Source organism: Phytophthora cinnamomi (assembly GCF_018691715.1).
Source record: "Phytophthora cinnamomi strain GKB4 chromosome Unknown Contig31, whole genome shotgun sequence".
NCBI lineage: Eukaryota > Oomycota > Peronosporomycetes > Peronosporales > Peronosporaceae > Phytophthora > Phytophthora cinnamomi.
The window spans coordinates 16,485-30,567 of NW_027150964.1; the positions used below are offsets into that span (position 1 = coordinate 16,485).

Consider the following 14,083-nt stretch of genomic DNA (forward strand, 5'->3'; position numbering starts at 1 on the left):
GAGCAAGCAAGCTTGCTCCGCGCTTCATCGGGCCGTTCACTGTGTTGGCACGGCACGGCAACGCATACACGCTAGACATACCGTCTAGCATGCGCCTCCATCCGACCTTTTACGTCGGACGGCTGAAGCCATACCTGCAGCACGAGCCATCTAGCTCGGCTGACCCGAAGCCTCGGCAGGAGCCGAGGCAGAAGCGGAGGACTTGGCCTCGGCGACGAGCAGCCTCTCCTCCAGCGCGCGGACGCGCTGGAGCAACCCCTTCATCTGGGTCCCCAGCTCGACCTGGATATTCGAGGCGGTCTGCGAGACCGCCGCGAGTTGGGCCTTCTGGTTCGCCAGCTCCTGTTTCAGGGCGGCGAACTCAGCGCCCTGTAGACGCTCCACGACGGTCACCCGGTCGTGGAGAGGCGCATACTGATCAGCCCGGGGCTGATCATACCCGGGGCGTGTTCCCACCCCGCCACCGCCGATCCGTGACGCCCGCGGCTCAACCCGCTGGATTGTTGAGCGGATTGTTGACCATAGTATCCCGAAAACGAACCCTCAAGGGGCTCGTTTTCGTATTCGTTGGAGAGGATTTCCTCCCCATCGAGATACATGGGAGCCGCGGAACGTCTTGCTGGAAGACGTTCCGGAAATGGTGAGGGCGTACGAAGAGCAGTACGCGCTGGCGCAGCGGAAGTAACACGAGCGCTGCGATCATCGCTAGCGCCCGAACCCTCACGTGCTAAGAACTTAGCACGGAGCTCTTGAGACTCTCGGCCACACGGAACGACGTATACCCGTTCAGGTCGCGGTCGCTCAAGCGAACCGCGCCTGGGAAACACTTCGTGCACTGAAAGCCCTCGGGCACAGCGCACGGCACATTTGCCTCCTCAGCAGCAACATGAAGTTGCTCCAGCTTTCCACGCTTCGAGTACGTCTCGAAGCGATCACGCGCTTGCTTAATCCGATCACGGTAAGCACTCGGCCTCTTGTTGAAGTTCTCAACAAAGGCGTTCCAGCTTGACAAAGTGCCTGCCATTCGGGCACTTTGCTGCGAGAAGAGGTCTTCTTGCTTTGAAACCATCGGAGCTCATGGAAGAGTCCGATGTAGTAATCGCGCCTTTGATGCGTTTCCGCATCAAAGCGCAGCTTGGCAGCCACAGCGTCATCTTTGATGGCGTTGCATACGTACAGCGGCACCTCATTCGGAGGTACCGAGTTCCCATACCGGTCCGCGATCTCGGACGCGGACGGCATCCATGGAGAGCCTTGAGCTTTAACATCACGCGCTGCAGTAGCAGTGCGCGGAGTACTGAGAGCCCCAGCGGAAGCGAGTGGGGTATCGCTCTCAGTACGCGAACGCTTCGAACTCGAAGCGTCCGATTCGTCCCCTTCACGCGGGCGAACGTTCTTGGCGTGAGGGTCGAGCGATTCGCTCGACACTGAGTCTTTACGCTTTGATGGCGAGTCCTCCTCGCCCTCCATGTCTTCATCGTCGTCGTCGAAGTCGACGACGTCGCCGTACTTCGCCTTCTGACGCTCGAAGTAGTCGTCGATGGAGAGATGACTCCCCACCGACTTTGCGGACTTCTTCTGAGGCGCGCTCATCGTTGAATGAGCACGGATTTCTTCTCCAAACGCGGAGAATTGACGAATGGTCAATTCCAAAGATTGACGTGCGGGGACCCCGCGCGTCTAACCTTAAGGGGGGGATGGTGTAGCGGGGTTACACGTACAAGTGGCTGCAAGCCACTTGTGAATTTAACAGATAGGTTATCTGTTAAACGTTTTGGATACTTCCTCACATTGGTGTAAGACACACCGATGGATACATTGAAGTGGACCACCATAGTGAGTGGTCCACACATACCCAAAGATCCTATTGGTAGAAAGCAGCATCTTTCTACCAATCAAAGTCATGCATATTAGCGGGGCTCTGACAGCCAGCCGCTGTCAACCCTTTCATAGATGATAAACAGTTTTTAGCAGATTTTAGAGGAAGATCAATTTACAAGCAATACAGTTCTCATTTTACCTTAAACTAGCTACTTGGAGTCTTGTCTAAGTTAATTTATATTTGTGTATTCAAATATAATTAACCGAATTAATTACTAAGTACTTACGCTTCCTCATACACGTTGCGCAACGTGTAAGCTAAAGTAGTGAGTCAAGTTAGACCCACTACAGGTTGCACCATGTAGATCTCTTCGTCCAAGCTTCAACCCGTACAATGACTGCTTCAGCTTGCACCCGTAGTCCGGGTGGTCTTCATCGACGTAGCCGTCCGGTTGCACCATGTAGATCTCTTCGTCCAAGCCGCCATTCAGGAACGCCGTCTTCATATCCATCTGATGCAGCTTGAGACCATACTTGGCGGCCAAACTCAGCACGGCCCGGATCGACGTGAACTTGGCCACTGGAGCGAAGGTCTCGTCGTAGTCGATGCCGTACTTCTGCGAGAACTCCTTGGTCACCAGACGCGCCTTGAACCGTTCGACCTCTCCAGCCTGGTTCTCCTTCACGCGAAACACCCATCTGTTGCCGATGGCCTTGCGTCCCTTCGGCAGTCGCACCACTTCCCACGTCTTGTTCTTGAGCAGCGAGTCGTACTCCGAGTCGCATGCTTCCTTCCACTTGGCTGCATCACTGGATTCCATCACCGACTTGAACGTAGTCGGCATCTCTCCCACTGAATCCACGACGTACGCAGCCTCAAAATCTTGACTCTCTTGGGCCGCCGCAGACATCTCATCCAGCGTCGAACGTCCATTCTGCGGCGCATATCGCTTGGCCCTCGGCACCTCCACGGCTTCTTCTAGTGACTGCGTCCGCGGGTGTCGCTTGCTGCCGGGTTCGAAGTCTTCATTCCGCGCAGCCTCATCCTCACTGCCGTCCTCATCCGATTCGGACGGAGTCTCTTCATCCGTGGCATCTTCATCGTCTTCGTCTGGAAGACCAATCACCACCTCCTTCGTAGCATATTTGCGTCTCCCACCGTCGAAGACGTCTTCCATGAACTGCGCGTCGCGGCTCACCAACACGCGACCGCTCTCGATCTCTTCAAACCGATACGCTTTCTCGTGCTCCGAGTACCCCAGGAACCGGCAACGCACCGACCGGGCGTCAAACTTGGACCGCTTCGCCTTCGGGACCAGCACGTACGCGTGGCAACCAAACACCTTGAGGTTCGCCAGCAGTGGCTTCTTTCCCGTCCAAACTTGGTGCGGCGACTTGTCGTGGCTAATGGCGCGTGTCGGACACCGGTTCCGGAGGTGTTGTCAAGGGATCGCCTCGACCAGCTGCGGTGTACCAGTAAGGTACCGGTGTGACCTTCACTCAGTGGTGCCGCCATCATTCGTGTGATGATGGGACGAGGATTACGGGACGCTGATGATGGGACGAGGATTACGGGACGCTGATGATGGGACGAGGATTACGGGACGCTGATGATGGGACGCGTGGGTACAGGATTGTGGGTACAGGATGGGCATCTACGTGGCACTCGCTGATTGGCTGAAGACCTTCTATCCAGTTTCGAATCCAGTAGAGTGTATCCAGCAGGAATATCCAGTAGGCTTAGAGGTAGCAAGCAGTTCGCGAACTAAGGACCTAAATCAATCACTTTGCATTCTGACATCTAGTGCTCAAACGACCTTTACTTTTGGTTATGAGCCCAAGCCCCGTTTTCCCTGCTGAAGACTCCGACTACGCTTTCGCCATGGACGCCGCCTCGACCACGACCTCTCGCATCAACAAGTTCGACGGAACCAACTTCCACACGTGGAAGTTCAAGATGGCGATGGTGCTCGAGGAACGAGACCTGTGGGAAGTGACAAGTGGAGAGATCAAGCTGGAGCACTGCGCCACTACGCTGGACCAAACGACGTTCAAGAGGAAGTCTCGCAAGGCGCTGGCGATCATCTGTCTCGCGATGGAAGATTCGCAGCTGCCGCTGGTCCGGTCGGCGAAGGATGCGTACGATGCATGGTCAAAACTGGAAGGACACTTCGAGAAGAAGAGTTTGGCCAACAAGCTCTTCCTTCGTCGACGTTTCTTCACGACGATGATGGCGGAAGGTGATGATGTGCTGGAGCACATCAACAAGATCAAGACTCTGGCGGAGCAGCTCGACGCAGTGGGCGCTCCGGTCAGCGAGGATGACTTGGTGATCACGCTTCTTGGGAGTCTCAGCGAGTCGTACCAGTTCCTCATCACGGCGTTGGAGTCGAGAGCCGACTCGCTGACGTGGGAACTCGTGACGGCTCGGCTGCTGCATGAGGACATGAAGCGCAAGGAGCAAGGTGGCGGCGTCGACGGAGCCGCGCACGGTCAAGGCCAAGCGTTCATGACAAGCGACAACGGCAAGCGCAAGGGACGGCAGGCGACCGCCGACAAGGCCAGCGCCTGCCACTACTGTGGGGAACAAAGACATTGGATCGCCAAGTGTCCTGTGCGAATCCGCGAGAACGCGGAGCGGCAGAGGCCGCAGCGAGCGAACGTCGCGCAGAGTGAGGACGACTCTGGCGACTTCCTCTTCTCGGTTGGTGGTGGGAGCAACACCACCAAGTCGAATGAGGTGTGGCTGGTCGACTCGGGTGCGACGCAGCACATGACCAGTTCCAAGAAGTTCGTGAGGAACTACAAGAAGATCTCGCCGGTGGACGTGCATCTCGCGGACGACGGTGTGGTGCAAGCGATCGGGAGAGGCGACATCGTGATGAAGATGCAGACCCCGCGCGGCGTCAAGAAGGGTGTGCTCACGAATGTGTGGCACATTCCCAAGTTGTCGCGCAACCTGTTCTCCGTCGGCAGATTCACCAAGGACGTCGGGCCTGTGACGTTCGAGAGCGACGGGTGCTTCACGGAGACGAAGGGTCTCAAGTGGAAGCTCGGTGCTCGCGAAGGCAAAGGCTGTTCAAGCTGAGCATGACACCGGTGATGCCTGACGAGGCCAATGTGGCAAGCTCGAAGGATCGCAAAGGGGACACCACGTCGTACCTCTGGCACCTTCGACTTGGTCACATTGGCCATGGCGGTCTAGACGCCATCGTCAAGAAGGGCTACGGCTCTGGCATCGACATGACGTCGGTGAAACAGTGGGAGCTGTGCGACGGATGCTCACTCGGCAAGCAAACGCGAGTGAGCTACATGAAGTCGTCTCCAAACCGTGCGAAGCAAGTGCTGGAAGTGGTTCACAGCGATGTGTGCGGCCCCATGCAGACGTCTACGTTTGGTGGCAAGCGCTACTTCGTCACGTTCATCGACGACAAGTCGCACTTCTGTGTGGTGTACTTGATGCGGAACAAGTCGGAGGTGGCCGCCAAGTTCGCTGAGTTCGTTGCGTTGGCTGAAACGCAGACCGGCAAGCGTGTGAAAACGCTCCGGAGCGACAACGGTGGCGAGTACACTTCGCGCGAGATGGCCAAGTTCTGCAGCGACCGTGGTATCGTGCAGAAGTTCACGCCGCCGTACACGCCACAGCTGAACGGCGTGGCGGAACGGATGAACCGGACGTTGGTGGAGTGTGCGCGCTGCATGTTGGAGCATGCCGGGTTGTCGAAGGGTTACTGGGGTGAAGCGGTGGTGACAGCCACGTTCCTCCGGAACCGGTGTCCGACACGCGCCATTAGCCACGACAAGTCGCCGCACCAAGTTTGGACGGGAAAGAAGCCACTGCTGGCGAACCTCAAGGTGTTTGGTTGCCACGCGTACGTGCTGGTCCCGAAGGCGAAGCGGTCCAAGTTTGACGCCCGGTCGGTGCGTTGCCGGTTCCTGGGGTACTCGGAGCACGAGAAAGCGTATCGGTTTGAAGAGATCAAGAGCGGTCGCGTGTTGGTGAGCCGCGACGCGCAGTTCATGGAAGACGTCTTCGACGGTGGGAGACGCAAATATGCTACGAAGGAGGTGGTGATTGGTCTTCCAGATGAAGACGATGAAGATGCCACGGATGAAGAGACTCCGTCCGAATCGGATGAGGACGGCAGTGAGGATGAGGCTGCGCGGGATGAAGACTTCGAACCCGGCAGCAAGCGACACCCGCGGACGCAGTCACTAGAAGAAGCCGTGGAGGTGCCGAGGGCCAAGCGATATGCGCCGCAGAATGGACGTTCGACGCTGGATGAGATGTCTGCGGCGGCCCAAGAGAGTCAAGATTTTGAGGCTGCGTACGTCGTGGATTCAGTGGGAGAGATGCCGACTACGTTCAAGTCGGCGATGGAATCCAGCGACGCAGCCAAGTGGAAGGAAGCATGCGACTCGGAGTACGACTCGCTGCTCAAGAACAAGACGTGGGAAGTGGTGCCACTGCCGAAGGGACGCAAGGCCATCGGCAACAGATGGGTGTTTCGCGTGAAGGAGAACCAGGCTGGAGAGGTCGAACGGTTCAAGGCGCGTCTGGTGGCCAAGGGGTTCTCGCAGAAGTACGGCATCGACTACGACGAGACCTTCGCTCCAGTGGCCAAGTTCACGTCGATCCGGGCCGTGCTGAGTTTGGCCGCCAAGTATGGTCTCAAGCTGCATCAGATGGATGTGAAGACGGCGTTCCTGAATGGCGGCTTGGACGAAGAGATATACACGGTGCAACCGGACGGCTACGTCGATGAAGACCACCCGAACTACGTGTGCAAGCTGAAGCAGTCATTGTACGGGTTGAAGCAGTCGCCGCGCATGTGGAACAAGACCATCGACGAATTCATGCTGAAGCTGGGATTCACCAAGTGCGAGTCCGACCATTGCGTCTACGTGAAACGCGACGGACACAGCATGGTCTTCGTGGTCATCTACGTGGACGACCTGATCCTGGCCAGCAACGACGACGAGCTGGTGGAGTCGACCAAGCGCGCACTCAGCAAACGGTTCGAAATGACAGACCTCGGCGAGCTTACGTACTTCCTCGGCATGGAGATCAAGAACGACTTGGAGTCCGGCAAGGTGACGATGCGGCAGACCAAGTTTCTCAAGTCGATCCTGAGCAAGTTCGGCATGCAGGACAGCAAACCCGTGAAGACGCCGCAGGATCCAGGACTTAAGTTGACCAAGAACATGTGCGAGGGTGGCTGCAAGCATGAAGACACGATGAAGAACGTGCCGTATCGGAGTGTTGTCGGCGCGTTGATGTACCTGATGGTGGCGACGCGTCCGGACCTGGCTGCTGCAGTAGGCGTGCTGAGTCAGTTCGCCGCCGACCCGTGTCCCACACACTGGCAAGCCCTCAAGCGTGTGCTCCGGTATCTGCAAGCCACGCCCACGCATGGCATCGAGTTCTCGAAGGGTGACGGCTGCGGAGTTGTGTGTGGCTACTCGGACGCAGACTGGGCTGGTGACATCGAATCGAGAAGAAGTACAAGCGGCTACGCGTTCATGATGAACGGCGGGTGCATCAGCTGGAGGAGCAAGAAGCAGCGGACGGTGGCGCTGTCATCTACAGAGGCGGAGTACATGGCGCTGTCAGAGGCGACGCAGGAGGCGGTGTGGCTCAAGGTGTTTCTGCGCGAGCTCGGCAAAATGGCAAGCGATGAAGCAATCAAGATCTACGAGGACAACCAAGGCTCCACCACGTTGGCCAAGAACCCGGAGTTCCACAAGCGCACCAAGCACATCGACATTCGCTACCACTTCGTGCGTGAGAAGGTGGAAGTCGGTCAGGTGGTGTTGGAGTACTGTTCGACGAAGGACATGCTGGCCGACATCATGACGAAGGCGATTGTGGAGAAGCGAATTCCGGGAAAGGGGTGATTGGGAGCAATCGGCAAAAAAGATGGATCTTGACGGAGTCACTATACCGCGGAAGTGACACCCGAGAAACCAGATCGAGGGGATCTGATGATGTGGGTGGATCGAGGCTGTCAGATGTGTGTGGCGTCAAAGGGAGACTACTGGAAATACTACAAGATGACACAGAAGGCGTCTACATACGGCAGAGGGCCAGATCCGTACTATCGGAAGTAGTTGGATCCAGATCACATGTACCCATGTGGATCCAGACCCGGGTCACCTGTACCCAGGCGGATCTGAGCTTCTGAGGGATGACTAGGATACGCTAAGCGGTGGATGGAGCTTACGCCAGCCGAAGGACCCCAGATCAAGACAAATTAACCCAGATCAGGGACGGTGGGATCCGGATCACATGTACCCATGTGGATCCAGATCCAGATCACATGCACCCATGCGGATCTGGGCCTCTGAGAGGTGGCAATGGCAAGCGAAGTGGAGAAAAGAGTTTGCGACGACCCAAGGACTCAAGATCAGCGAGGATCAGCGTGAATCAAGCGGATTTGGGAGAGGTGGATCCAGATCACATGTATCCATGTGGATCTGGATCCGGATCCCGTACGCCCGGGCGGATCCAAGCCTCTGGTAGACGGCTAAGACGAGGAAAGCGAGGAAAGGAGGTTGCAACAGCACAGGGACCCCAGATCAACGCAGACCGACCCAGATCAAGGCACTTCGGAGATCAGCGGATCTGGATCTGGGGATCTGGGGATCTGGTGATCTGGTGATCTGGGGATCTGGGACTCAGTGGATGATCTGGCGGCTACAACTCAACGGAGGGAACAAGCGACGATGCAGTGAAGGTAGAGGTGGTCCGTAGAGCCGGCAGGTACAGATGGGAAGATAGCTCGGATTGGGTGATAGGATTTTGGGATAGGATTGGACATAACCATAAATCAGTGTCGAATTTGCCTGGAAGTGCTCAAGTGGTCTACTCGCGGCGGGGAAACACATATTGGCCCCGCTCGACGTACGCTGTGGATATTGGATTTGGCTCCACACGCACCCCAAGACTACCAAGCGCCAGCAAGCGGCCCTCACCCCCCAAAGAGTCTAATTTGCCTTGGACAACGCAAGTGCCTTCGCCTTCGCCTGGAATCGGGATCAACATTGGCCCACCAAGAAGCGACAAGGTACTGGGTAGCAGATCCAGTGTTGGTTGAATAATCTGGATAATATATTGGCCAGATCAACCTTCCTAGTGAACTCCCTACAAGTGCAGATCCCAGATCACCCGGAGTTAACTACTTGGCCGGGTGATCCAAGACTCTCAACTACCCTGATCCCGCTATAGGAAGCGGCAAGTACGACAAAGGGCGACCTGCCAAGTCGCAACAAGGGCCTACAACACACCACAAGGCAACCACTCGGCCGGATCCAGATCCAGGCCGCCAGATCCAAGTCGGGAGTCACTTGATCTGGACCAAGAACCGCGAGCAGAGTGAAGATTTCCGCGCTGCTCCACCGGATCCCCGCGTCTCGCCAAGACGTTCCTACTTCAACACTTGGACTCTTCAGAAGTTACCAGAGGAGCAAGATCCAGCCCTACCGACGGGTACACAAGGTGAGGAGTTCAGCACTGATCACGGATCATCGGAGTACCCCCTCCGTTAGTCGGTGTCCGGGCGCTGTTGGGAAGTTGGATCTAGCAATCTCGCTGATTTTGCTGATCCCGCTACACCACACGATCACTTCTGTGCACTTCGAAGTTCTGCGACACAAGCTGGGGATCCAAGATGCAGCCGACGTCGAGTCGCGTGGGAATGTTGTCAAGGGATCGCCTCGACCAGCTGCGGTGTACCAGTAAGGTACCGGTGTGACCTTCACTGTAACGGGGTTACACGTACAAGTGGCTGCAAGCCACTTGTGAATTTAACAGATAGGTTATCTGTTAAACGTTTTGGATACTTCCTCACATTGGTGTAAGACACACCGATGGATACATTGAAGTGGACCACCACCGTGAGTGGTCCACACATACCCAAAGATCCTATTGGTAGAAAGCAGCATCTTTCTACCAATCAGAGTCATGCATATTAGCGGGGCTCTGACAGCCAGCCGCTGTCAACCCTTTCATAGATGATAAACAGTTTTTAGCAGATTTTAGAGGAAGATCAATTTACAAGCAATACAGTTCTCATTTTACCTTAAACTAGCTACTTGGAGTCTTGTCTAAGTTAACTTATATTTGTGTACTCAAATATAATTAACCTAAGTAATTACTAAGTACTTACGCTTCCTCATACACGTTGCGCAACGGGTAAGCTAAAGTAGTGAGTCAAGTTAGACCCACTACACCTGGTAGCACTTTGTAGTCCGTCCAACGACCGACTGCTTGACGTTCGTACGCGGTGTACGAACGCGGAGCCGAGAACCACATGAGCACGGAGGTGCCCATGGAGAGCTCCAACACGCCTGCAACGCATGTTGCACGCGCTGACTGCCCCCACCTGTCTGACCCAGAGTAGGAGGCTCTCCAACGACTGTCAACAGTCATTGGAGAAGCGGCGATAGCTACAATGCTGCGTACGCTATCGCCGACGGAGCAACATGGTGTTGCTCTGGGGTTCATCATGAAGGAGCCGCGTGACGCTGCTTCCTCAGTGACGGCGTCGTCAGGGACGACACCGCGTGCTCAACCATTAAAGTTGAGCGTAAGCAATTACGTGGGAAGAGAGGGCGAGCCTCTCCTCCGATGGCTTGTCGAACTCGACACAGCCATAGCGGCTCGACGCATCGTCGACCCGCTGTCGAAGGTCGCGTTCGCCATGTCCTGCCTTGGCGGACGCGCAAGGAGTTGGGCGTATGGACGCCGACTCTCCGATCCTACGTGCTTCAGCACGTACGAAGTGTTCAAAGAGGAGCTCAAACAAGCGTTTGAGCCCCCGCAAAACGAGTTCCGGTCGAGGGCGGAGTTCCTCGACCTTCAGCAGGGTAAGTATGACGTCCATGCTTACGCGCAGCGCGCACGATATTTGGTATCAAATATCATGACTAACCCGATTGACGAGGCGACCAAGGTCGTCACGTTCATGAAGGGGCTTAGAGATGGGCCCGTGAAGACCTATCTCTTCCGAGAGTACCCGAGTACTCTCGAAGCTGCAATCACTCTTGCCATGCAAGAAGAGTTTAGCCTGCGGCAGGCTAAACTGCATGTGAACGTGCCGAGGCCGCAACCGCGCCCGGTAGCGAGGACGGGAGGTCCGGAGCCAATGGACCTCTCGAACGCAACAACTGCTGGTTACCAGCAGCAGGGAGGTAACGTGCGATGCTTCCGTTGCGGAAGGATCGGTCACTTTGCACGGGAGTGCACAGCTCCCATGCCCCCTGGAGGTAGCCGTCGTGGCGATGCTAGGCATCGCCGCGGACCATAAAAAACGCGAACATCCAGTAGGCGCGGGGCGCCCTACTGGTAATACAGTCGCGCGTGCCGACATCGGGCACGCGACACTGAGGACTGCAGCCCCCAGTGAGACCAGCTCTCACTGCAAGAAACAAGATGACAGGCCGAACCTAGTCATCTTGAAGGTTTACTCGAAGAGAGGGAGTGACTCTCTTCGAGCTTTGGTAGATTCAGGCGCGTCGAACAACTTTGTTCGACTACGAAGCCTGTCGAGACTTGACTTCGAGGAGGTAGATACACCTCGAAGTCTTCTGAGGTACGATTGGCAACAGGTGCCATCGTAGAACCGAGAAGCGCGTCGTGAACGTGCGCTTCTCGTACAAACAACGAGTGTTTGTCGAACACTTTATCGTCCTGGACCTGGACGATAAGTTCGACGTAGTAATGGGCATGCCGTGGCTTGCACGGCATGATCCGGTGATAGACTGGAAGAAGCGCACGCTCGTGCGCTTCGGACGCGACAGCGGAACAGAAAGCGATGGCCCTGTTACCGCAGCGCGCGCACCAGCAGGTGCGCGCGGCTCACCAGTCGAGACAGCGCTTTATGCTGCTGTCCCGGAGTGCCCAAGAAGTGCGCGAGGGCGCGCACAAGTGAGACCAACGTCGGCAATGCTGCCGACGTCGGAAGAAAAAGATGTGTTGGTTCCGGGAACCAACACCCACGTTCAAGCGTGTAAGGGACAGTCCCTGACCCGAAGCGGTCAGGTCGACGACGACGCGTCGGCTCCGGAAGCCGACGCACCCTCGGTCATGAGGGGCTCCGCCAATGAATGGTGTCGAGGTGACGAAGGCGTGTCAACTCCGGGAGTTGACGCTGCAAACAGTGCGGACGGTTGCAAACGTACCGCACTGACGCAATTTGCATGCTGTCGTGCAGCCGGGCTGCACGAAGGAAAATGCGGTCAAGCCGGGCTTGATACCGCGCGCCCGCGGACAGGGTCCGCCGGCGAACAACTGTCCACGGCCGGGCCGGGACCAGAAGAACAACTGTGCGGAGCCGGGCTCCGCACAACAAGAAGACGGCGCAAGCGAAAAACGCTGCGCAAGTCTCGGTCCGGGACCGAGACGCCACGAGAACAGTCTGCTGAGCAGACTGAGGCGGTGACGCCGGACGTTGAGACGCTAAGCGTCTTCACGCGCACCGATACTGGATTCCAGTATCGTGAAATGGAACTCGCTAATCCTCCGACGACGGTGTCGGAGTTGACTTCGCTTCCAGCCATGAGCTGGAAGCGCTTCACGCGCGACTTGCACGATGGACGCATCGAGCAAGTCTGCGTTCTTTCGGACAGCGAAAGAACGGCGAGCGAGAGCGAAGAGCTGAGGCAGCTCTTCCTGGGAAGTACCACTGAGAGTGAAGACACTCTCAGTTCGAAGATGAAGCGAGAGCGCTTCGAGGAACAAGGTTGGGACTCGCTGAAGTCGAGTCCCTATTACGAATTGTTGAGGGAGTACGAAGACGTACTCCCGGAAGAGATTCCTGCGGAGCTTCCGCAGGATAAGGGTATTCAGCACGAGATTGATCTCGTGCCGAGCACGAAGTACTGTGTCACGCGGCAGTGGCCACTGCCGCGAGAGCAAGTGAAAGCGATCGACGATTTCTTTGAAAGTCGTCGTAAAGCAGGACAAGTGCGGGAATCAAAGTCCCCGCACAGTGCTCCGACGTTCTGTGTCAAGAAGCCACAGGGCGGATGGCGCATCGTTCATGCGTATAACAAGCTGAACGATGCGACGGTACCGGCGCAGACGCCGGTACCGCGAAAAGATGTTATCATCGATTCGATGGCCGGGAGCACCGTTTACAGTGCTCTCGACTTGCGAGATGGATTTTATCAAATCCTAATGCGTGAGAGCGATATCCCTCTCACGGCAGTGAGCACGCCAAGCGGCATGCTCTAGGAATGGCTAGTAATGCCACAGGGGCTTAAGAACGCCCCTGCGACTTTCAACAGGTGCGTGACGCACTTGTTGCGCTCGGTGCGCGACTTCGCACCGAGCTACTTCGATGATGTATTCATCCACAGCCCGGCTGTGGACGGAAGACGACGTAGAGATGCACAGGGTGCATCTCCGGAAGCTACTTGAGCTTATGAGAACACATAAGCTCTACGCGAACCTGAAGAAGTGTATCTTCGGGGCGAGCGAGATACCCGTCCTCGGGTGTCTCGTAGGGAAGAATGGTGTTCGCCCTGACCCGGAAAAGGTCAGAGCGATAAATGAATGGCCAACGCCTTCAAGTGTCAAGGAACTGAGGCAGTTCCTTGGCTTGGCCACGTACTTGTGCAAGTACGTGGAGGATTATGCGGGCAAGATCCGCCCGCTGTCACAGCTTCTTAAGAAAGAAGCTGTGTGGAATTGGACAACCGATGCAGTCAAGCGGGGCTTGACTGAGGCGCCGATCTTGGCAGTGGCTGACCAAGATCGCCCATTTCACGTAGTGTGTGACGCATCCAATTTCGCGATCGGATGCGCGTTAATGCAGCACGATCACGAGGGCCGTGATCGTGTCGTTCATTACCAATCGCGTCAGCTGAAGCCAGCTGAGCGCAACTATCCTGTGCATGACAAGGAACTCCTTGCCATGAAGTATGCACTCGCAAAGTTCCGAGTGTATTTGCTTGGGAGTAGACCATTTGTGGTCTACACCGACCATGCTTCACTGCGTATCGCAGTGAAGTCGCCACACATTTCACAAAGAATGGCGAGATGGTTCTCATTCTTTGCGGAGTATAACTTCCGGGTCGAATACAAACCCGGAAGATTGAACGTGGTGGCCGACGCGTTATCACGTCGGCCGGACTATGCGGAAGCTGTTGACGTCAATGCCATTGACGCCATGCGATCGAGCAAACCCACATCATCTCTGTTGGATGATGTGAAGGCCGCGTTCGCGCACGACGCGGACGCGAAGCTCTTGCTGGCCTA

The 14,083-nt window shown here is 56.3% G+C and overlaps 2 protein-coding genes across 2 annotated transcripts; one reads left to right on the forward strand and one right to left on the reverse strand.

Moving 5' to 3' along the window:
- Positions 1-2,558: 2,558 nt before the first annotated feature.
- IUM83_19569 (Gag-pol Polyprotein) lies at positions 2,559-3,182 on the reverse strand (the record flags this gene model as incomplete). Its single annotated transcript, XM_067944621.1, has 1 exon — positions 2,559-3,182. A coding segment is annotated over one exon (624 nt), but the record flags the coding sequence as incomplete, so codon positions are not given.
- Positions 3,183-4,330: 1,148 nt separating this feature from the next.
- Positions 4,331-7,307, forward strand: IUM83_19570 (Transposon-encoded protein; the record flags this gene model as incomplete). The annotated part of the gene is made up of 4 exons (XM_067944622.1): positions 4,331-4,866; positions 4,950-5,124; positions 5,713-6,272; positions 7,295-7,307. The coding sequence occupies 4 exons, from the start codon at positions 4,331-4,333 to the stop codon at positions 7,305-7,307; spliced, it is 1,284 nt and encodes a 427-aa protein (XP_067792989.1).
- Positions 7,308-14,083: the final 6,776 nt, after the last annotated feature.